A 17,013-nucleotide genomic window follows, 5' to 3' on the forward strand; every position below is an offset into this window, starting at 1 on the left:
CCCCCTGGGACGGGGAGGGGTGTGTTCTTGCTCGTACGCTCCTCTGCTAACCCGGACTGTGAGCACCGGGGACAAAGGCAGCGAAGAACAAGGGAAAATTGGGAAATTCACCCCATTTCTGCAGGGGGTAGGAGAGGGGAAAAGCCAAGCCCTGTGCTGGCTTTATCCCTCCTCACAAGGCAGAGATCTCAAGGGGGAGGGAGAAGAGTTGCCTGCAAAGAGATGCTTGGAGAGGGGTTGAGAAAATGAAGGGAGAGAAGCATTTGGACTTTGCTTTCATTTTTGTTGCTCTTTGAGGGAGCGGTGGCAGGGCTGAATGGCTCAGTGAGCAGCGAATGAATGCAGGCATTCACACGGGCCTCCCAGGCCTTCCAGCATCCCTTCAAACCCAGGGCTCTTCTGGAGCGGGCACCAAAGGCTCTTTGCAGAGGGCCCTGGGAAGGCTCCTCCTGCCTTGAATACCTCTCCCGGCACAAGGAAAGGGGCAGCTTTGTCCCTGGCTGTGGCAGGCAGGGTGAGTCACTGGGAGAGAAGAAAAGAGCCTTTCGCCTGCTGCAACAAAGGTTTGCTGGGAGCCGTGTGTCGTGCTCAGGGTGGCCGGTCCCCAAGCAGGAGTGCTGTAGCTCCTCATCACCTGTTGTGCCGTGGCACGGTGTAGGTGATGTCTCTGGGGTCAGGCAGCTGCCTGTAGTGCCAGAGTGGGGGTTGTAGGCAGAGAGTCCCCCTGCCTGGGACTCTTCAAACTGAGCTGAAAACTCGAGTCTGACTGGCATCAAAGTGTTTTTTTCTTAGAACCCACTTCCCAAAAGAGGGGGATACCCCTGGAAGTGGCCCTTTATCTGTGGCAAAGGAGAGAGGAGGTATTTGGGGGAAGTTTGTTTTCTGCAGAACAACACCAGAGGGAAACAGAAATGGGTCATCGCCTGGCTTTACTTTAATTTACACCTTCAGTGTGAACCATTTGTTACAGAAGGTCTCTCCCTTCCAATACATCCCCATATCCCTAGGGCAGCTGGACAGTTCCTGAATGTTTCCCCATCCCTTTCTCCCAAAGCCAGGCAGCCCAGGGCCAGAGAGCAGGAATGCCTCTTTAGGCAGCCAGGTTGCTCCGCTCTCTTCCAAGCTGTCTGTTCAGGTGCAGCACAACTTGCACAATGTTTTGCAAAAGAAATGAAGCAGCAGGATTTTTATTTCTTTTTTTTTTGGCTGCCTGGTGATAGATGCACGTGGGTGTAGTTTGGATGCCTCCACCTTTCCTGACAGGAAACAGTAACCTGGAAAGCATTTGGGAACCTGAAATTGCAAAATCTCCTGTTGCCTCACAGAGCCACTGCCTGGAAATGAGTTGCTCAGAGGGGCTCTGCCAGGGTGCACAGGATACCGAGGGACGCTTGAGGAGAGGACTGAGCTTGAACCAAAAGCTTGGGAAGGAACAGCAGAGCGAGATCACATTTTGGTGGACTCCACGGTGTCCCGGTCCTGCCTGGCAGGGATGCTCTGGGGGCAGGCAAGCTGGCTCTGGGACACTGGCTTGCTCCTCCTGAAGCTGCTGATGGAGCCCCGCAGGGAGCCCAGGCGCTTCCAGAGCCTCAGCTGGGGCTCGCTGGCGTCCAGCGGGTGGTGGGGCATCCACTCCCGGGCTCCAGACAGGGACTGGTCCAGCGCTGCTGGCTTGCAGAGGGTGACAAAGATGAGGAAGGTCGCCAGGAGGAGGAAGATGCAGACGAGTGCGACGATGATAGACAGTGGGTGTGTCATCTCAGGGGGTGGGATGCTGGATGGGACCAGCTCCGTGGTTGAAACCAGAAGCCCAAAGAGAGACGGGGTGGGAGATGTCCCGTTGCCAGAGTTCTCTGTGCCCATCCTCCCTGTAGTGCACAAGGTGATACAGAGAAGTGACACAGGGGATTTCACAGAATATTCTGCGTTGGAAGGGACCCACAAGGCTCATCAAGTCCAGCTCTTAAGTGAGTGGCCCATACAGGGATCAAACCCTCAACCTCGGTGTTATTAGCACCGTGCTCTGACCAACTGAGCTAATCTCAGGGTCGTACCACCTAAAAGCTGGACAGGCAGCCACCCTGTGGTTAAATTGGTGGATTCTTGCCATGACTTGATGTGCAGGATTTTCCCAGCCATGTTTTTTTTGGCACGGGGAGACAAGGGGTCCCAGGAGGCAAAGCACAGAGGTGGGATTTATACCTGAACTGAAGTGCAAAACCACCTGGCAAAGAAATCCAGCAGAGGTAGTGCTGTGTACACATTGTGCCCTGGGCCCTGTGAGGACACCTTTAGGGAGCATGCACATGTTGCATGAAGATTTTCTGGAAGAGATAAAATATCTATGCACTACATAAGGTTCAGAATCCTCCCCCCAGGCTGCTGGGCTTTGGTTCTTCTCTATTCCCCAGAAATGTGGGTTTGTTGAATTGGCTGGCATTTGGGGTTTTTTGATTATTACCCCAAGGAAATTGGATACTTGGTTAAGGCTCTACCCTGGTAGTTCCCCATCGAGCTGTGGTGTTGCACTGGCATTGCTTTTATTATTTTGGAGGGGTGAAATGTAACACCCTCACCCTGCTCATACCAAAAATCCTTGTGTCAGGCATTTTGCTGACCTGCTTTCACGTTCAGGCATGTCACAGGTTTCTCAGCCAGTTCTGCAGAGTGATGCAAGCCAGCTTCTCAAAGCCTCATCAGTGACAGCTCTTAGACCTAACACTTGATGATGACTGTCCTCTCCTTTCCTGGCCTGGTCAGATCCTCCCAAGAGCAGTTTGTACCCATTTTTTAGCTCCCATACACCCTCCAGTCCCAGACAGGCTGTGCCAGAGGCTGGCATCCCCCAGCTCAGAGATGAGGGCTGGGGAAACCTTGCTGTGCCGTGGTCTTGGTGCTGCAGCCTGTATGCTGGACGTAAACCTTTATTCCTTTCCTACAGAGATGTGGGAGGTAGAAGAGTGATGGAGAGCTGTTTGGCTGGTCTGTGGCTGGGCAGTCTCCTGGAGAGTTTGGATTTGGATTGAGCCAATTTAACATTAAGATCTTAGGAGGAGAAAGGCAGGGCTGCAGGGACTGCCAGGGTCTCTGGGTTTGCTCTTGCAGCCACCATCCCAAAGTCATGCAGGTGTGTGTGGGCAGCAGCCAAACATTCACCATAAAACACTCTAAAAGGGGTGGGAGAACATCAGTGACATATCTTTGATTGCTAATTGGAAACTATGAGACACCCTGGTGGAGACAAGCCCGGTGGAAAGCGAAATGCTGTGTCAGGAGAAACGAGCATCGCTCACCGCCTGAATTACACAGGAGGAAACAACCCTCAGCAAACATTGTGGGAGCAGCAAAGCTGAGTGCTGAGGGGGTCAGGAGCCCTTGAAATTGGGCTGTCCATGCCCCAGCTGTACCCTCTGGATTAAATGGGTGAGCTCCCAGCTCCGGTTTGCCAGGACCCTGCCTCAGAATCGCTCCTGCGGGATCTGTGTCCCAGACAGCGAGCTGAGATGCAGAGGGAACACGATCAGAGGTTTCCACTAGAGTTGGGTGTCGGGTTTGAGGCATCTGGGAGATGTGTTTTATTTCTGGAATACTTTACATCACCTAGGCTTGAGCTTTCCAAGCTGTGGTGCTGGCAGCCTCAGGGCAAGGACTGTATCAGCCTGCCCAGAGCCTGAGTGGCTCTGGGGGAGATGTAGCTGTTTCCACGGGTCAGAGCCAGGTCTGTGCTTGGAAAATGGGAATTGCAAAAATTCTCAGCATCTGAGAACACTGACAGAATCCCTGTGTGTATTGCAAGCAAGCCCCTGGGGTTCTTGTCACCTCCTCCAAAGTGATGTTTTCTCTTCACCCCAAAAGTATTTTTTTATCATACAGCCCCTCCTTGCCTGGCGCAGCCCCTTCCCCTCAGCTTTGGGAGCAGAGTAGCCATCCCAAGGACCCCTTGCTCCATGTACAGGCTGTTCCTCTGTGCTTCCCAGGCTTGGAAAACAAGCAGGCAGGGCTGCAGCATATCCCACACCAAAGGCAGCCTGAATCAAGGTTTCCAGGGCTACCTCAATGCTGGCATTTGCTGACTGCATGTGTTCGGTTTGGTGACCTTACATTGTTCCTTAAGAGCCAAGGGGGAGGCGTGGGCAATTCCTTCAGGCTGTTTTTCACTCCCTTGGTCCTGGCTGTAGAGTTTGTGTTTTAAATTCACTTGACAGTGTTCCATAGAAACCCATCAGGAGGGATCCCGCTGATGTTTTCCCAGGCTATTTTCAGCTGTGCCCTGTTCTCTTGCTTCCCGTCCAACCTCTCCTCATGCCCAGATCAGCAGCAGAGCTGCAGGTCCAGGGAAAGTCTGGGCTTTCATAGCATCACTGTCCCACTCAAGCCCCACATTATCAACCCTGGTGGGTTAATAAGAGGTTTGTCCATCCTGGAAATCCCCCCCCAGAAGGCTCATCCCTGCCTGATCAGTTCCAAACATGGCACATCCCCATGAGCGCTCGGGACCCAGCCCTGGGAACAAGCCAGCCGAGGATCAGAGGGAAGGATGAGAAATTGCAAAAGGTAAAATGCCCCTGGGGAAGGTGGAAAGGAAGAAGAAATTATTGTCGTGCATGAGCAGTGGAGAGAGTTATTCTGCCCAGCACCAGGCACTGCTCCCTGGCCTGGCCCAGCTGCCTGGTTTGGTGTGAGCTTTTCCATGTGCTCTCCCTTCCTTTCCTCAACCTGCAAGGAAAATGCTGTTTTCAGGCACTGCCTGTGACAGAGCTCAGGTGAAAAGCAGCTCTCCTTCCCCTCCCCATCTTGCTTAGCAGCGCTTTCCTGGAGCTCCCCATCTTTTCCCAATGCACTGAGTCTTTCCACGTGCAGGAGGAGGAGGAGGATGCTGGAGGGTACCAAACACCCAGCTTCCCGACCTGGATGGGTGGGTACCAAAAGCAGAGGACTGTGAGTGATGCTGTTGCCCATCTCCCTCCTTGTTAAGTGGCAGAGCTGCATCCACAGGACTTTTCCCGCTTTCCCATCACCGGGACAGACAAAGCAACACGATGCGGGGGGAGGGAGGAGGGATACCTGACCTCACACCCACCCCAAACTTTGCATCTCCCCCCATTTTCAGCCCTTTCCCCGGGAGGCTGGAGGGCTGAAGGCAATATCTCTGCAGGCGGGGGGTCTGTCTCTCACCCCTCGGGGAGAGCCCGAGGGGCCAGCACTGGGTTTGCCGCAGGGGTTCGTGCTCCCTACCTCTCACCAGCTGGCCGAGCCCGGGCTCTGACTCCTGCACGCCTGCCTTGCGCCTCTCCCACCACGCTCTGCCTGCTGCCAGCCCCCTCCTCCTTTCTGGGAGGGTGGGAGAGAGATGGGGACAGCCTGAGCATGCAAAGCCGAGGGGCCCTGAGCCCCTTCCCGGGCTCTGCCCGTGCCGCGGTGCCCCGGAGCTGTGTCCCCCTGGAGCGAGAGGTTGAGCCCTTTGGGATGTGTTTCCCAGGCTTTGTCCCTGTGGGAAGGCTAAATGGTACGTGCCGGGCTGAGCCCCCTGTGCTGGGAAGGAGGTGGCAGGCTGCCCTCCATGTGCCTGCTGCCCCTTTTCCTAGCAGCTCTACTTTTTCCCCATTCTTTTATTGCCCCCACCCCTCCTTTTCTGACACCTTTCTAGTAACTGGGGGTGTTTGAGAGGGGGCTGTGAAAAGGACAGCAGCCCACTCTCTAGCAGAGAGATAAAACAGGCTGGAGACACTGGTGCTCAGCTGCTCAAGGTGCCTTCCACCTGCGGCAGGAAGAGCTTTTCTCCCACTGCTTGCACTGCAGTGCCATTGGTTTCCCAAGTTTGGGACGGTCTGTCAAAGTACCACCTCTCTGCTGGGACCTCAGTGGATCAAAGCAGCAGCAGCCGCCAAACTTTTTGCAGGCTGGCAGGAGCACAAGCTGCTTTAATGCAAACTACTGGGTTTTAATAAAACCCAGACTCCTGGGCTGACCCATTTCACCCTGTTTACGTGCTGGAGTTTCATGCAGAAAACACTTGGGGTGAGCTGGGAAGAGAATGGCTCAGGGGGTGTTTGCGGGGTGCAGTTGGCTCATCCTGAAATGCATTTTCCTGAGCACAGCGGGTCAGGGAATGGCACAAAAAGCTGCAAAGGTTTACCTCCCATCCCTTTGTTTTCCTTCCTCTGGCTACATGGTAGCTTTTCCCAGGAGGGAGCCGGTGCCATGCCAAGGCAGCTGGTCTGCCTGGGCATCGCTTGCCTGCTGCTGTGGGGCCCATTCATCCCACAGGAGAGGAGACAGCCCAGCTCCTGTCCAGAGACAGACTCAGGGAGCCCCAAGGGTGGAAAGAGTTGGTTTGGGAGGGAGAACTCCCCACTGTGAAAGGAAGGTGTCTGGGTCCACGGTGGAACATGGAATAATTTTCCGAGGTTTTACTGACTCAGGGCGTTTTGGTGGAAGGGAACAAGAGCAGTTCAAAGCATCTCACAACCACGTTTCAGAAGAGCATCTCTGACTCCTGCAAGTGTTGTGGGGATGGGGGTAGAAGCCCTCACTATTCTCACTGCACATGCATCCTTTGCAGTCACCCCTCCTCTCTCCAGCACCAGTCTGGGTGCAAATCCCCACCTGCCTGGGAAAAGGAAGCTGGTGGGTAATATTTTAGGGAGAAGATGTGGCAGAAGATGCCTTGCAGAAGGAAGCAGGAGGAGGATGAAGGCCGAGGCCTTCCCCGTGTCCTCACTGTGGTGATTTCCATGCGGCCACGCTGCAGTCGAGCTTTGGATGCTCTGTGGGGAGTTGGGTTTGCAGAGAGAAGATGCAGCAGCTCTGTGCCAGCTGGGCTGGGTTCCCTGTCCTGCTGTTCCCCACCAGGTCCCGCTTCCCAGCTGCTGGTGGGGGGGCTGCTGGCTGGGTTTTTAGGGAAAGCCCTGCAGTCTTGTTCAGTGACACCAGAGGGGACCCGTGCCCTAGATTTCCCAGGACAGATAAACGGCTTACTCAGTGTGTGCCGGGACTGTGCAGTGAATCACAGCTGAGGGCTGCTCCCACCACTGCCTGGGGGCTCACGAGGGCTCAGCCCAGTGCCCTGAGCACCAACACTCTCCAGGCTGGTTGCAGTCACATTTCTCTTAGCAAGTTGTACATGTGCTGCTGCTTGGGTGACTCGCCGGGATGCCGTGGGCTGTGTGCCCGCCAGAGGTGGGAGGAGCTCTCCCTGCCCAGCTCAAATCATCCCAGCAATGCCCCATCCCCAGCAGCATCGCCACTGGGACAAGAATTGGTGTGCAGGACAGGATCCATGGAGGCAACTCCACCTGTACACAGACCCCTAGGCTTCATGGCACGGTCCTCAGGCTCAGCTCCCACTTCAGTCCATCCAACAGCAAACCCGAGACCACTATCCCTGCTGTCTGGTGATGAGGGCAGGATAACTTACTTTTCTTTGCAGCTGATGAGCTCCCTGCTCCTCAGGTGGAGGAGCAGGACAACCAACCTCGACAGGGTGGGGGGACTTGTCACAGTCTGGAATTCTCTACCCTTCACTGTTTTTCTTGTCTCATGAAGGTGAAGGCCACAGATGCAGATGAAGGCGTTAACGGGAGAGTGTGGTACCGGATTGTCAAGGGTAAGTCCAGCTGCTCCTTTGTGCATTAGTGGGTTTGTGCTAGGCTCTGGCAGCCACACCTGCAGCCTCAGGAGGTTGTGCTCTCCATCCTTTTGCACTCTGCAGCCCTCAGAAACATTTCCCCCATCCCTAAGTGAAATTCCAGCACTAGTGTTAATTGCTGGGGGATGATTTGGTGTGGATGGACAACAGATTGAACCCTAGGATCACAGAACAGTTTGGCTAGGAAGGGAACATTAATAACCACCTTATTCCAATTCCCTGCTATTAGCAGGGGCATCTTCCACTATCCTTGGCTGCTCCAAGCCCCATCCAACCTGGCCTTGAGCACTTCCGGGGATGGGCCAGCCACAGCTTCTCTGGACAACCTGTGACAGGGCCTCACCACCCTCACAACCAACAATTTCTTCCCAATATCCCATCTAACCCTGCCCTCTGGCAGTGGGAAGCCATGCCCTCTTGTCCTGTTCCTCCAGGCCTTTGATCAAAGTCCCCCTCCAGCTCTCTTGGAACCCCTCTGGGCACTGGAAGGAGCTCTGAGGTCTTTGCCAGAGCCTTCCCTTCTTTAGGTGAACACCCCCAGCTGTCTCAGCCTGTCTCCTTAGCAGAGGTTCTCCAACCCTTGGAGCGTCTTCATGGCCTCCTCTGGTCCATGTTCTTATTTGATGAGATTCTGTAGTTCCTTCCGGCTTGTCCCAGGACCAAACCCTGATGCAGCTGAGCCTGATGTGGCAGGAGGTGGTAGGGTTGGGGTTGTTCTCAGTAATCTTCCTCCAGAATAGCCCCTTGGGGAGGGCTCAGTGTGTCACCAGGATAGATGTGAGAATAGCAGGCAACATCCCTCTCGTTTTTTTCCCCCCTCCCGCCAGGAAACGAGCACAACCACTTCCGCATCAATCCCAGCACCGGGCTGGTGATGCGCGGCGTGCGGCACCTGGACCGGGAGCAGAACTCCTCTCACGTCCTGGAGGTGGAGGCCTACAACACGGAGCAGGGACCCATGAGGAGCTCCGTGCGGGTAAGCACCTCACCGAGGGTTGGACAGCAGGGGAGGCCATGCGAAATATTTAGGATGCTGTGTCCTTTCCAACCCTTGCAGTCATGCAGGAAATTAGAGAGAGCTGACGTGGAAATGCTGACGGAAAGTCTCCGGGGGCTGCCCGTGGGTGGAGGGGATCTTGTTAGAGGGTTTTTGGTTTTATTTTTTTTTTCTTTTTTCCTCTTGACTTTTTGGCACAATGAGGCTGCTAAGTGGGCTGCAGTCACTGTCAGAGGGAGACCTGCTCGCCCGGTGAGGTGCAGGTCTGCTGCCGAGAGGAAAAGCTGTGCCTCAGCCTGTTGGAAACCGTGTCTCCTGGCCAGGCAGCTATTTAAATAATCCAAGACCCAGTGGTGGTAATCTTTAGCCGTGACACACCAGCTTCCCATGGTTCCCACAAACCCAGCCCTCTGGTTGCATCTATTTTTAGACCCAGCGGTGGGGTGGGCTCTGGCTGAGCGTGACATGCCCGCAGCACCAGCAGCAGGCAGAAAACCAGGAGGAGAAAACATGGTCCCCAGGGAAACAGCAGCTCGACCCACTGAACTTTGAGCAGAATTTCCCACTGAATTTCGCCAGCATTTCTGTGTTGTGGATTCTCCAGGGTTTTGAGCAGGGGGTCCCGAAGGACAGAGGAATTGATGTACCCAGTGTACCTCCCTCCCACCAGGGAAGGACTGAGTCACTCTGACCACAGGGCTTGTTTAAATTTGTGATGTTAAACCGTTTGTGTTCGCTCTCCATCACGTGGTGTTTGTAGAAGAGATTATCACAGAATCCTAGAATGCTTAGGGTTGGAAGGTTAAATCTCTTCTCGTTCCAACTCTCTCCCCTCCCTCTCCATGTCAGGGACATCTTCCACTAGACCAGGTTCCTCCAATGCCCCATCCAGCCCGGCCTTGAACACCCTGAAATGTTTCTCCACGAACACCGTGAAGGATGCATTTCCCCTGACCGGTGTAAGCTGGGTGGGGGCTCACCCGTGGGTTCTCCGGGGGGTTCCGCAGGTGATCGTGTACGTGGAGGACGTCAATGACGAGGTGCCGGTGTTCACCCAGCGCCAGTACAACCGCCTGGGGCTGCGGGAGACGGCCGGGATCGGCACCTCGGTGGTGGTGGTGCGGGCCACCGACCGGGACACAGGTGGGGGTGAGACACACCCGGTGGGAGTGTGGGGGGGAGCGGTGAAATCAGCTGCACCGCCTCTTCGGGGTGCTTGGTGCAGCCAGCACTGTCGTTCCTGCTCCCTCCCCAGGGAACGGCGGCCTGGTGAACTACAAGATCGTGTCGGGCGCAGAAGGGAAGTTTGAGATCGATGAGAGCACGGGTCTCATCACGACAATAGAGTACCTGGACTACGAGACCAAAACCAGCTACCTGATGAACGTCTCTGCCACGGACCAGGCGCCCCCCAACAACCAGGGCTTCTGCAGCGTGTACGTCAGCCTGCTCAACGAGCTGGACGAGGCCGTGCAGTTCTCCAACAGCAGCTACGAGGCTGTGATCGTGGAGAACATCCCCCTGGGCTCCGAGGTGCTCCGGGTCCAGGCTCGCTCCATCGACAACCTCAACCAGATCACCTACAAGTTCGACCCCAACACCAACGCCCAGGCGCTCTCCCTCTTCAAAATCAATGGGATCACTGTAAGAAACCTCAGCATGGTCCCTCCTGGCATCATGAAATTTGATGTTGGTGGCCAACACAACTGTTTTTCATCCCTGGCAGGGTGTGATCACGGTCAAAGGCCAGGTGGATCGAGAGAAAGGGGATTTCTACACTTTAACGGTGGTGGCTGATGATGGAGGACCGAAGATTGACTCCACGGTGGTGAGTAGCATCTCCCCACTTCCCCACCATCCTCTGTCAAGCTCAGATCACCTTCCTCTCTCTCTGGCATGGGATGGCGTGTCCTCCCTGCTCCAGCTTTCAGGGTCCGGAAACCCTGATTTGGGGGAAAACCACCTAAAACAGTTTTGAGGGAGGTAAATTTAGGGGCCTTGAAATACTTCACGGTGGTTTGTGTTTAAGAGGGTTATATTTGGCAGCTGAGCAGGGGGTGATTTGCATTTCTCTGTCAGGGCAGGAGGCACACAGGGTGCAGGGCCAGCCCACAAGTGCCAGCGGCTGTGCTCTCCACACACTGCCCTGCTCTTGTCTGGACCTCTCCCAGGGTGAGAGGCAAATCTGCCAACCTTATCTAGAAAAAAAAACAAAGAGATGCACCAACAGAGGAGCCTCTGAGTCACTGCAAAGGGGAAGCTGTGGCTCCTGACACTGCTGTGGTGGGATGCAGGGTTAATCCACACCTCCTCATCCCCCACTAACTCCTTGTTCTTTGTGTTCTCTGTTTCCCCCTCTGCTCTCCTCCAACAGAAGGTAAGCGTGTCCATCGTGCTGGCATCACCTTGGGAACCAGAATCCGTCCCAGACTCCACACTGAGCTGCAGGGAGGGATCAGGGTGGAGGTCTCCATCCCTGTTGCACCAGCACCGGCCTCCCTGACATCCCCCAGGAGGTGGTGCAGCTCCTGTGAGCCATCCTGCTGCTGCGAGCAGAGTCACAGTACCCTGATCCTCCACTTGGGACAGCAGCTGCCGGACCTGTCGTGGTGGCTGAACGAGCTCTCGCTGCTCCTGGCTGGCTCTCTTGTTTTTAATTCGGCAGCAACAATAACTGAATCACCCCAAGGCGCACAGCTCACTCCCGGCTTCCTCCCGGGATGTTGTCCCATTCAGCCTGGCTGCACCTGGGAGCTTGGGGCACCCGTAAATAAATCCCCGGGAACAGAAAGGCTCTTCCTCTCTCATTTCTGTGTCCCCTTGCAGCACTTTTTGATTACAAATTCGATGAGAGCATTTCCTCTGGCCAGTTGTGGCCGAGGTAGCCAGGTCCCCTCTGAGCATCTTGTACCCATGTGTCTTTTCCCAGGAGGGAACTCAGGTCTCCTCTTGCTTGTTCCTCTCCACCAGCTTGTTCTGGTTGATTTAAACACACTCAGCTCTGCCTTCCTTGTGCCTGTTGAACTTCAAAGCCAACCCTGCCTGACTCTGGTGCTGTGAGCATGGACGAAATCACTGCTGGTGAAAAGCTTAGCAGGACAGGGTCACCCTGCAGCAGCCTGAGCTGCTCCCTGCCCAGCTGTTTGGAGGATAAAAAACAGAGGACGCTCCACAGAACAACTGTCACTGGAGAGCTGCAGCAGCCTTCTGCTGTTTCTCCAGCCTCCAAGCATCCCTCCTCATCCTCCTCCTCTGCAGGCAGGGATGTCACTTCAGCCCCCGGGCTCGTATAGCTGCCTCATTCCCGTGGTGGGTTGAGGGTGCGCTGAGGTGAAAGGGTGATAGGTGGGCAAGGGGCTGGCTCCTGTCTTTGCCCCCACCTGAGCCCCGTGCCACACCCACAGGTGACCATCACAGTCCTGGACGAGAATGACAACAGCCCCCAGTTCGACATCACGTCGGACTCGTTCGTCAGCGTGGCCGAGGACAGCGCCGTCGGCAGGAGGGTGGCCGTGGTCCTGGCCCGAGACCCGGATGCAGGCAGCAACGGGCAGGTAGGGACACGTTTGGGACAAAGCTCTCGGGCACACGGTGTGATTCCTGGGGTTTTCCTGTGCACGGCCGGGAGCTGGGCTCAGTGATCCTTGTGGGTCCCTTCCAACTCAGAATATTCTATGACAAGGCTGGCACAGCAGTCCTGAAGCTGCCTGTGAGGCTGCGGTGCTGTTCCACTGACACAGAAATACCTCCACCAGCATCTTCCCAACCCCTTTCCCTCTGTGACAGCAAACTCTGGTCAGCGATGCTGGCGGTTTTTGTGTGGTTTGGGCAGTTCCCCCAGTCAAGACATGCAGCACAAAAGGAAAAACATAGTCCTTGGGCTCTGGGGCAAAGAGCTCTGCAGGACACGTGCCAAAAGGAGCCCAGCAATCTGAAAACCAGCTGTGGTCTCTGCAGCCGTGGGGGCCAGCAGTAAAGTCCTTGGCAGGCCAAACAGGAAGCTCACTGATATTTGTTATTTTCATTACCACGCAGACAGGCATTAATGAAGTCCCGTCACCCACAATAACAAAAATTGCTGACAGCGTAGGAGCTGAGGGGTCAGATGGGTGCTTTGGGGTGGCTGCAATAAGCCAGAACACCTGTGGATCCCAGTTCATTGGACCCTCTAGAAAAGCTCAGAGACTTCTTGAGGTGATGCTGGGTTCATTTTTGTAGGATCTCTTTAGCCTCCTCCTCACAGTATCACTTTGCCTGCTCTGTCTTTCTTTCCCTGTGATGATTCCAGGTGACTTTCTCGCTGACATCAGGGAACATTGGCCGGGCTTTTGAGATCCGTACCACCAACAACACCTACGGTGAGGTGTTTGTGGCACGGCCGCTGGACCGGGAGCTGCTGGATCACTACACCTTACGGGTCAGCACCAAACCTCGCTGGGCTGCTTCTGGTTGGAGCAGCGAGGCTGTTCTCTTGGAGCCGTGAGCTTCAAAATAGCAGGTTTTTTTTGAAAATCCACCCCCCACGCGCAGATCCAAGCGTCGGATGGCGGCGTGCCCCCCCGGAGGAAGGAGCACACCCTGCGAGTGAACGTCCTTGATATCAATGACAACCCCCCGGTCATCGACAGCCCCTTCGGCTACAACGTGAGCGTGAGCGAGGTGAGCACCCAGCCCTGCTCCTCTCATCACCTTGGGCGATTTGGGGGTAGGTGACCCCTTGAAAACCTCACCTTGGGCCATTTAAGGATTGGTGACCCGTTGCTGTCCTCACCTTGGGTGGTCTAAGGGTTGGTGACCCCTTGAAAGCCCTCACTGGTGATGGGCTCCTAGTTCTGGGCTAGGAAAAAGCTCTGCAGGCAACTTAAGCCTGTGAGGCTGGAGGGACCAGCCGGAAGGAGAAGTGGCTACACACCCATGGAAATGCCGCCAAAGTGGCACAAGAGGCAGCGCGGTGCAGAATAGGAATGGCTTTCAGGAAGCAGCTTGGCAAGGGCTAGATAATGATGCAATAAAACACAATCAGGCATGAGGAAAGACAACTTATTTCCTGACAGTTTAATTCCTGGGCCGGGGGTAGGCAGGGCAGGGGGGGGGATTCTCAATTTGGTGATGAAAAATGAAATGTGAGTAATAGCCGGTGCCACTTAGCTGTGAGGAACTGCTGCTTGTGATTTATAGTTTCACATTAAGGTTATTGCCCTGTTAGGGTTTTCTTATCTATTTAATACGTGTTCAGAGCTGGTTGAAGAACAGAATTTCTGTTTTGATTTCCTCCGTAATGGGACTATCCAAAAATAATTAGCCGAGCTCCGAGTCCATTACACAGCCTTCACCTCTGCACGCACAGTGGGTTTTACGCCCTTCCAGGCTGTGCCAGACTAGATAAGACCTAACGTGCAGCTTTCTGCTGAGCTGCTGGGTGTTGGGGCAGCGAGTCTGGGGCCTCGAGCACCTCAGTGCCTGGAAAACCCCCCTGTCCGTATTGGAATTGTGCCATTAATTAGCTGTTGTGTATGTGACGAGGCTCACGTTGCACATCTCTGCAGAACGTCGGCGGGGGCACGGCGGTGGCCCAGGTGCGCGCCACCGACCGGGACATCGGCCTCAACAGCGTCCTGTCCTACTACATCACCGGCGGGAACGAGGACCTGACGTTCCGCATGGACCGTGTCACCGGCGAGATCGCCACCCGCCCCTCCCCACCCGACCGCGAGCGGCAGAGCTTCTACAGCCTCGTGGTCACCGTGGAGGACGAGGGCAACCCCTCCCTGTCGGTGAGACACCGGAATGGGCCTTCCCGGGGGAAGAGGGGGGTGGGCAGCACTGTTGGGAGCAAGCTCAGTGCTGAAACACCCAGCGTGGAGGAGTGGAAAAGGCACAGGTTATGGTGTTTTGGGGTACGACTCGGGGTCCAAATCTCCTGTGCACAGATTTAGCTCAGAGCATCCTTTGTCGCCTGGTCCTAGAGGACCCTCTCGTGCAGTCATTCAGTCGGCTCTATCTCCCATCTCTATATGCCAAAAATACCATGAACACCTCAATGGGAAAGCATTGCTGGCAGCTGCAGGAGTTTTTCCTGCTCACAGGCTGAGTCTGGAAGGTCTCCGGATGTTGTCCGCCCATCTCAGCTCCGGGAGTGGCTGGAGCAGCAGCTGAACCACAGTTCCATTCACTGTGGGCCAGTGTTTGTGGCATGGCCAGTTTGTGGCCTGATGTGTGCCTGTTGTGGTCCTTGTGAGTGAGAAGAGCCCTGGTAATTTTGACAAGGGCCTGGAGTGACAAGACAAGGGACATTGGATTCAAACGGACAGAGGGCAGGATTAGATGACATATCAGTAAGAAATTCTTCCCTGTGAGGGTGGGCAGCCCTGGCACAGGTTGCCCAGAGAAGCTGTGGCTGCCCCATCCCTGGAAGTGTCCTAGGCCAGGTTGGATGGGGCTTGGAGCAACCTGGGCTAGAGGAAGGTGTCCCTGCCCATGGCAGGGGGTGGAGCTGGGTGAGCTTTAAGGTCCATTTCAATCCAAACCATTCTAGAATTCTGTGATTAATTACTGCTAGAGCGGTTGCAGTCCACACCATGTGAGATTTGAGGAGCTCATTAGTCATCTTACTGTTATCCAGAGTGTCCTGCCCACGGTGAGCAGGGTCTGAGCACATGTTTGGGGGCTGATATGAGACCCCATCCATCATCCTGTGGTCTGGGGAGGAGACTGTCTTGCTGTGTTCATTAGCTGTGCCTCTAAGGAGAATTCTGGCGTGGGAGAGTCAAAAGAGCAAATACCATCAGGGGCATTTTCCAGCCCTTCTAACCCCAGGTCTCTGCAGGGAGGTGAGTGAGCACCTATGTGCACAAAGAAGACCAAATGGTGAGATAGGCTGACACCCTGCATGACACTGCCGTCCTTCCTGCACCACCCACCCCCTACTCCCAGTCTCCACCTGCTATCTCTCACCATCTCTCTTCTTTCCCAGCAGAGCTCTGCCTGCAATACATTTTCAGGAAACGGGTCACAGCCAGCAGTGCAAACTGTGGCTGTGATTCTCACTTCAGGCTTTGCACTCTTCAACTCCCCCCTCCTGGGTAGTTCACACTCCTGCTTCTGCATCACCATCTTTTCCATAAGCTGTGTTGCCACTGAGGGTTAAATCTAGGTTAAGTCTCTTCCCCCAGGATGAGAGAAGCCGGTTTCCTGCCCCTGCAGCACCCGATACCACCAGCTCCTCCTTGTCACCATCACCCCGATACCACCAGCTCCTCCTTGTCCCCATCACCCCAGCACTGTGGGAACCTCACTGATGGTGCTGTGCTGAGGAATGCCCTGTGCCGAGCTGTAAAATCCCATTGCCATGGCAATGCCCTCTTCCCTTCCCAGTGCCAGAGAGGACAAGTGGCACAGCTTGTCGCTTCCCGCTGCAGAAACGGGGTCCCAGCGTGTCCTCGGGGGTTCTGCTGTGTGACCACCACGTCACTGGCACAGGTTATGCCAGCGCTGACAATCCAAATCCCACCACGCTGAAGCGGGACAAAGCACCCAGTGACCCGATTCCTGAATGGGGAGGAGAGTTCTGGCCCGTTTCGGAGCTTGAGGACACTCAGGTCTTGTGAAAGGCGGTCCGGCGTGTCGCTTGGTGCCTGCTGGCCTCACGCCTGGGTGGTGAAATGATGTCTGTCAGGGATTTGTTGGCTGCCAGAAACTGCGGTTTCACAAGTAGATCCAGGCTGATGCAACAATGCGCAAAAAGGGGATAATTGTTTGTCCGTGTGCTTCGAGGTTTGGCCTTCTTAGTGTGGGAGAGGCAGAGGGGATGGAGCTGGGTGAGGACTTGGAAGTCCCGGGGTGATCTGGGATACCCAGGACAGCAAGGGAGCATAGAAGACTGGCCAAGAGGATGCTCTTGGGAGCTGGAAATGCAGGGACAGAAGGATAAAATGCTGGTGATTAAAGGAAAATGGTTTACCCGAAAAAGCATTGCAGGGAAGAAAACCTTCCCAAGCTGGTGAGCTGCAACTGGAAGGTCTTGGTGTCTGTGGGAATTGCAGGAACCGCCTGCAACCATCATATCTTCTCTCCCCTAGAAGTCTTTAGTTTTCCTTCTGGCAGGTTTTCCAGGCGGGAAACGGTCCCTGGTGCCACTCAGTGCCCCAACATGCCACAGCAGTGCTTCTGGCAGAGCGTGGCTCCTCAGCTCACCTTTGCCTGCAGCACAGCACATCCCGAGAAATGGGATTCCTGCTGCACGGAGCAAAACCTGTTTCCCACAAAGCTTCATTCTGTCATCGAACAATGCATTCGTTAGCAACCTGAGGGACTTGGAGAGGGTTTCAAAGCGGTTAGGGCCCGGGGGCAGCCAAAATCCAGGAGTGCC

General features: G+C 55.1%; 2 protein-coding genes across 2 annotated transcripts in view; one reads left to right on the top strand and one right to left on the bottom strand.

The window, feature by feature from the left end:
* The window catches only part of CDH23 (cadherin related 23), a 180,299-nt gene that overhangs the window by 132,962 nt on the left and 30,324 nt on the right, over positions 1–17,013 (top strand). Inside the window, exons 27-36 of the mRNA XM_050305693.1 lie at positions 7,546–7,606; positions 8,476–8,624; positions 9,653–9,788; positions 9,901–10,289; positions 10,372–10,473; positions 11,020–11,022; positions 12,050–12,199; positions 12,934–13,062; positions 13,176–13,304; positions 14,192–14,419. Of these exons, the coding sequence (XP_050161650.1) occupies positions 7,546–7,606; positions 8,476–8,624; positions 9,653–9,788; positions 9,901–10,289; positions 10,372–10,473; positions 11,020–11,022; positions 12,050–12,199; positions 12,934–13,062; positions 13,176–13,304; positions 14,192–14,419 (1,476 nt within the window). The remainder of the gene's footprint in view (positions 1–7,545; positions 7,607–8,475; positions 8,625–9,652; positions 9,789–9,900; positions 10,290–10,371; positions 10,474–11,019; positions 11,023–12,049; positions 12,200–12,933; positions 13,063–13,175; positions 13,305–14,191; positions 14,420–17,013) is intronic.
* Positions 917–5,371, bottom strand: CUNH10orf105 (chromosome unknown C10orf105 homolog). The gene is made up of 2 exons (XM_050305690.1): positions 5,236–5,371; positions 917–1,868 (listed from the first exon to the last, which is right to left on the bottom strand). The coding sequence occupies exon 2, from the start codon at positions 1,861–1,863 to the stop codon at positions 1,447–1,449; it is 417 nt and encodes a 138-aa protein (XP_050161647.1). The 5' UTR covers positions 1,864–1,868; positions 5,236–5,371; the 3' UTR covers positions 917–1,446.

This window comes from Myiozetetes cayanensis, unplaced genomic scaffold (genome assembly GCF_022539395.1).
Source record: "Myiozetetes cayanensis isolate MyiCay16 unplaced genomic scaffold, myiCay2020 scf10, whole genome shotgun sequence".
NCBI lineage: Eukaryota > Metazoa > Chordata > Aves > Passeriformes > Tyrannidae > Myiozetetes > Myiozetetes cayanensis.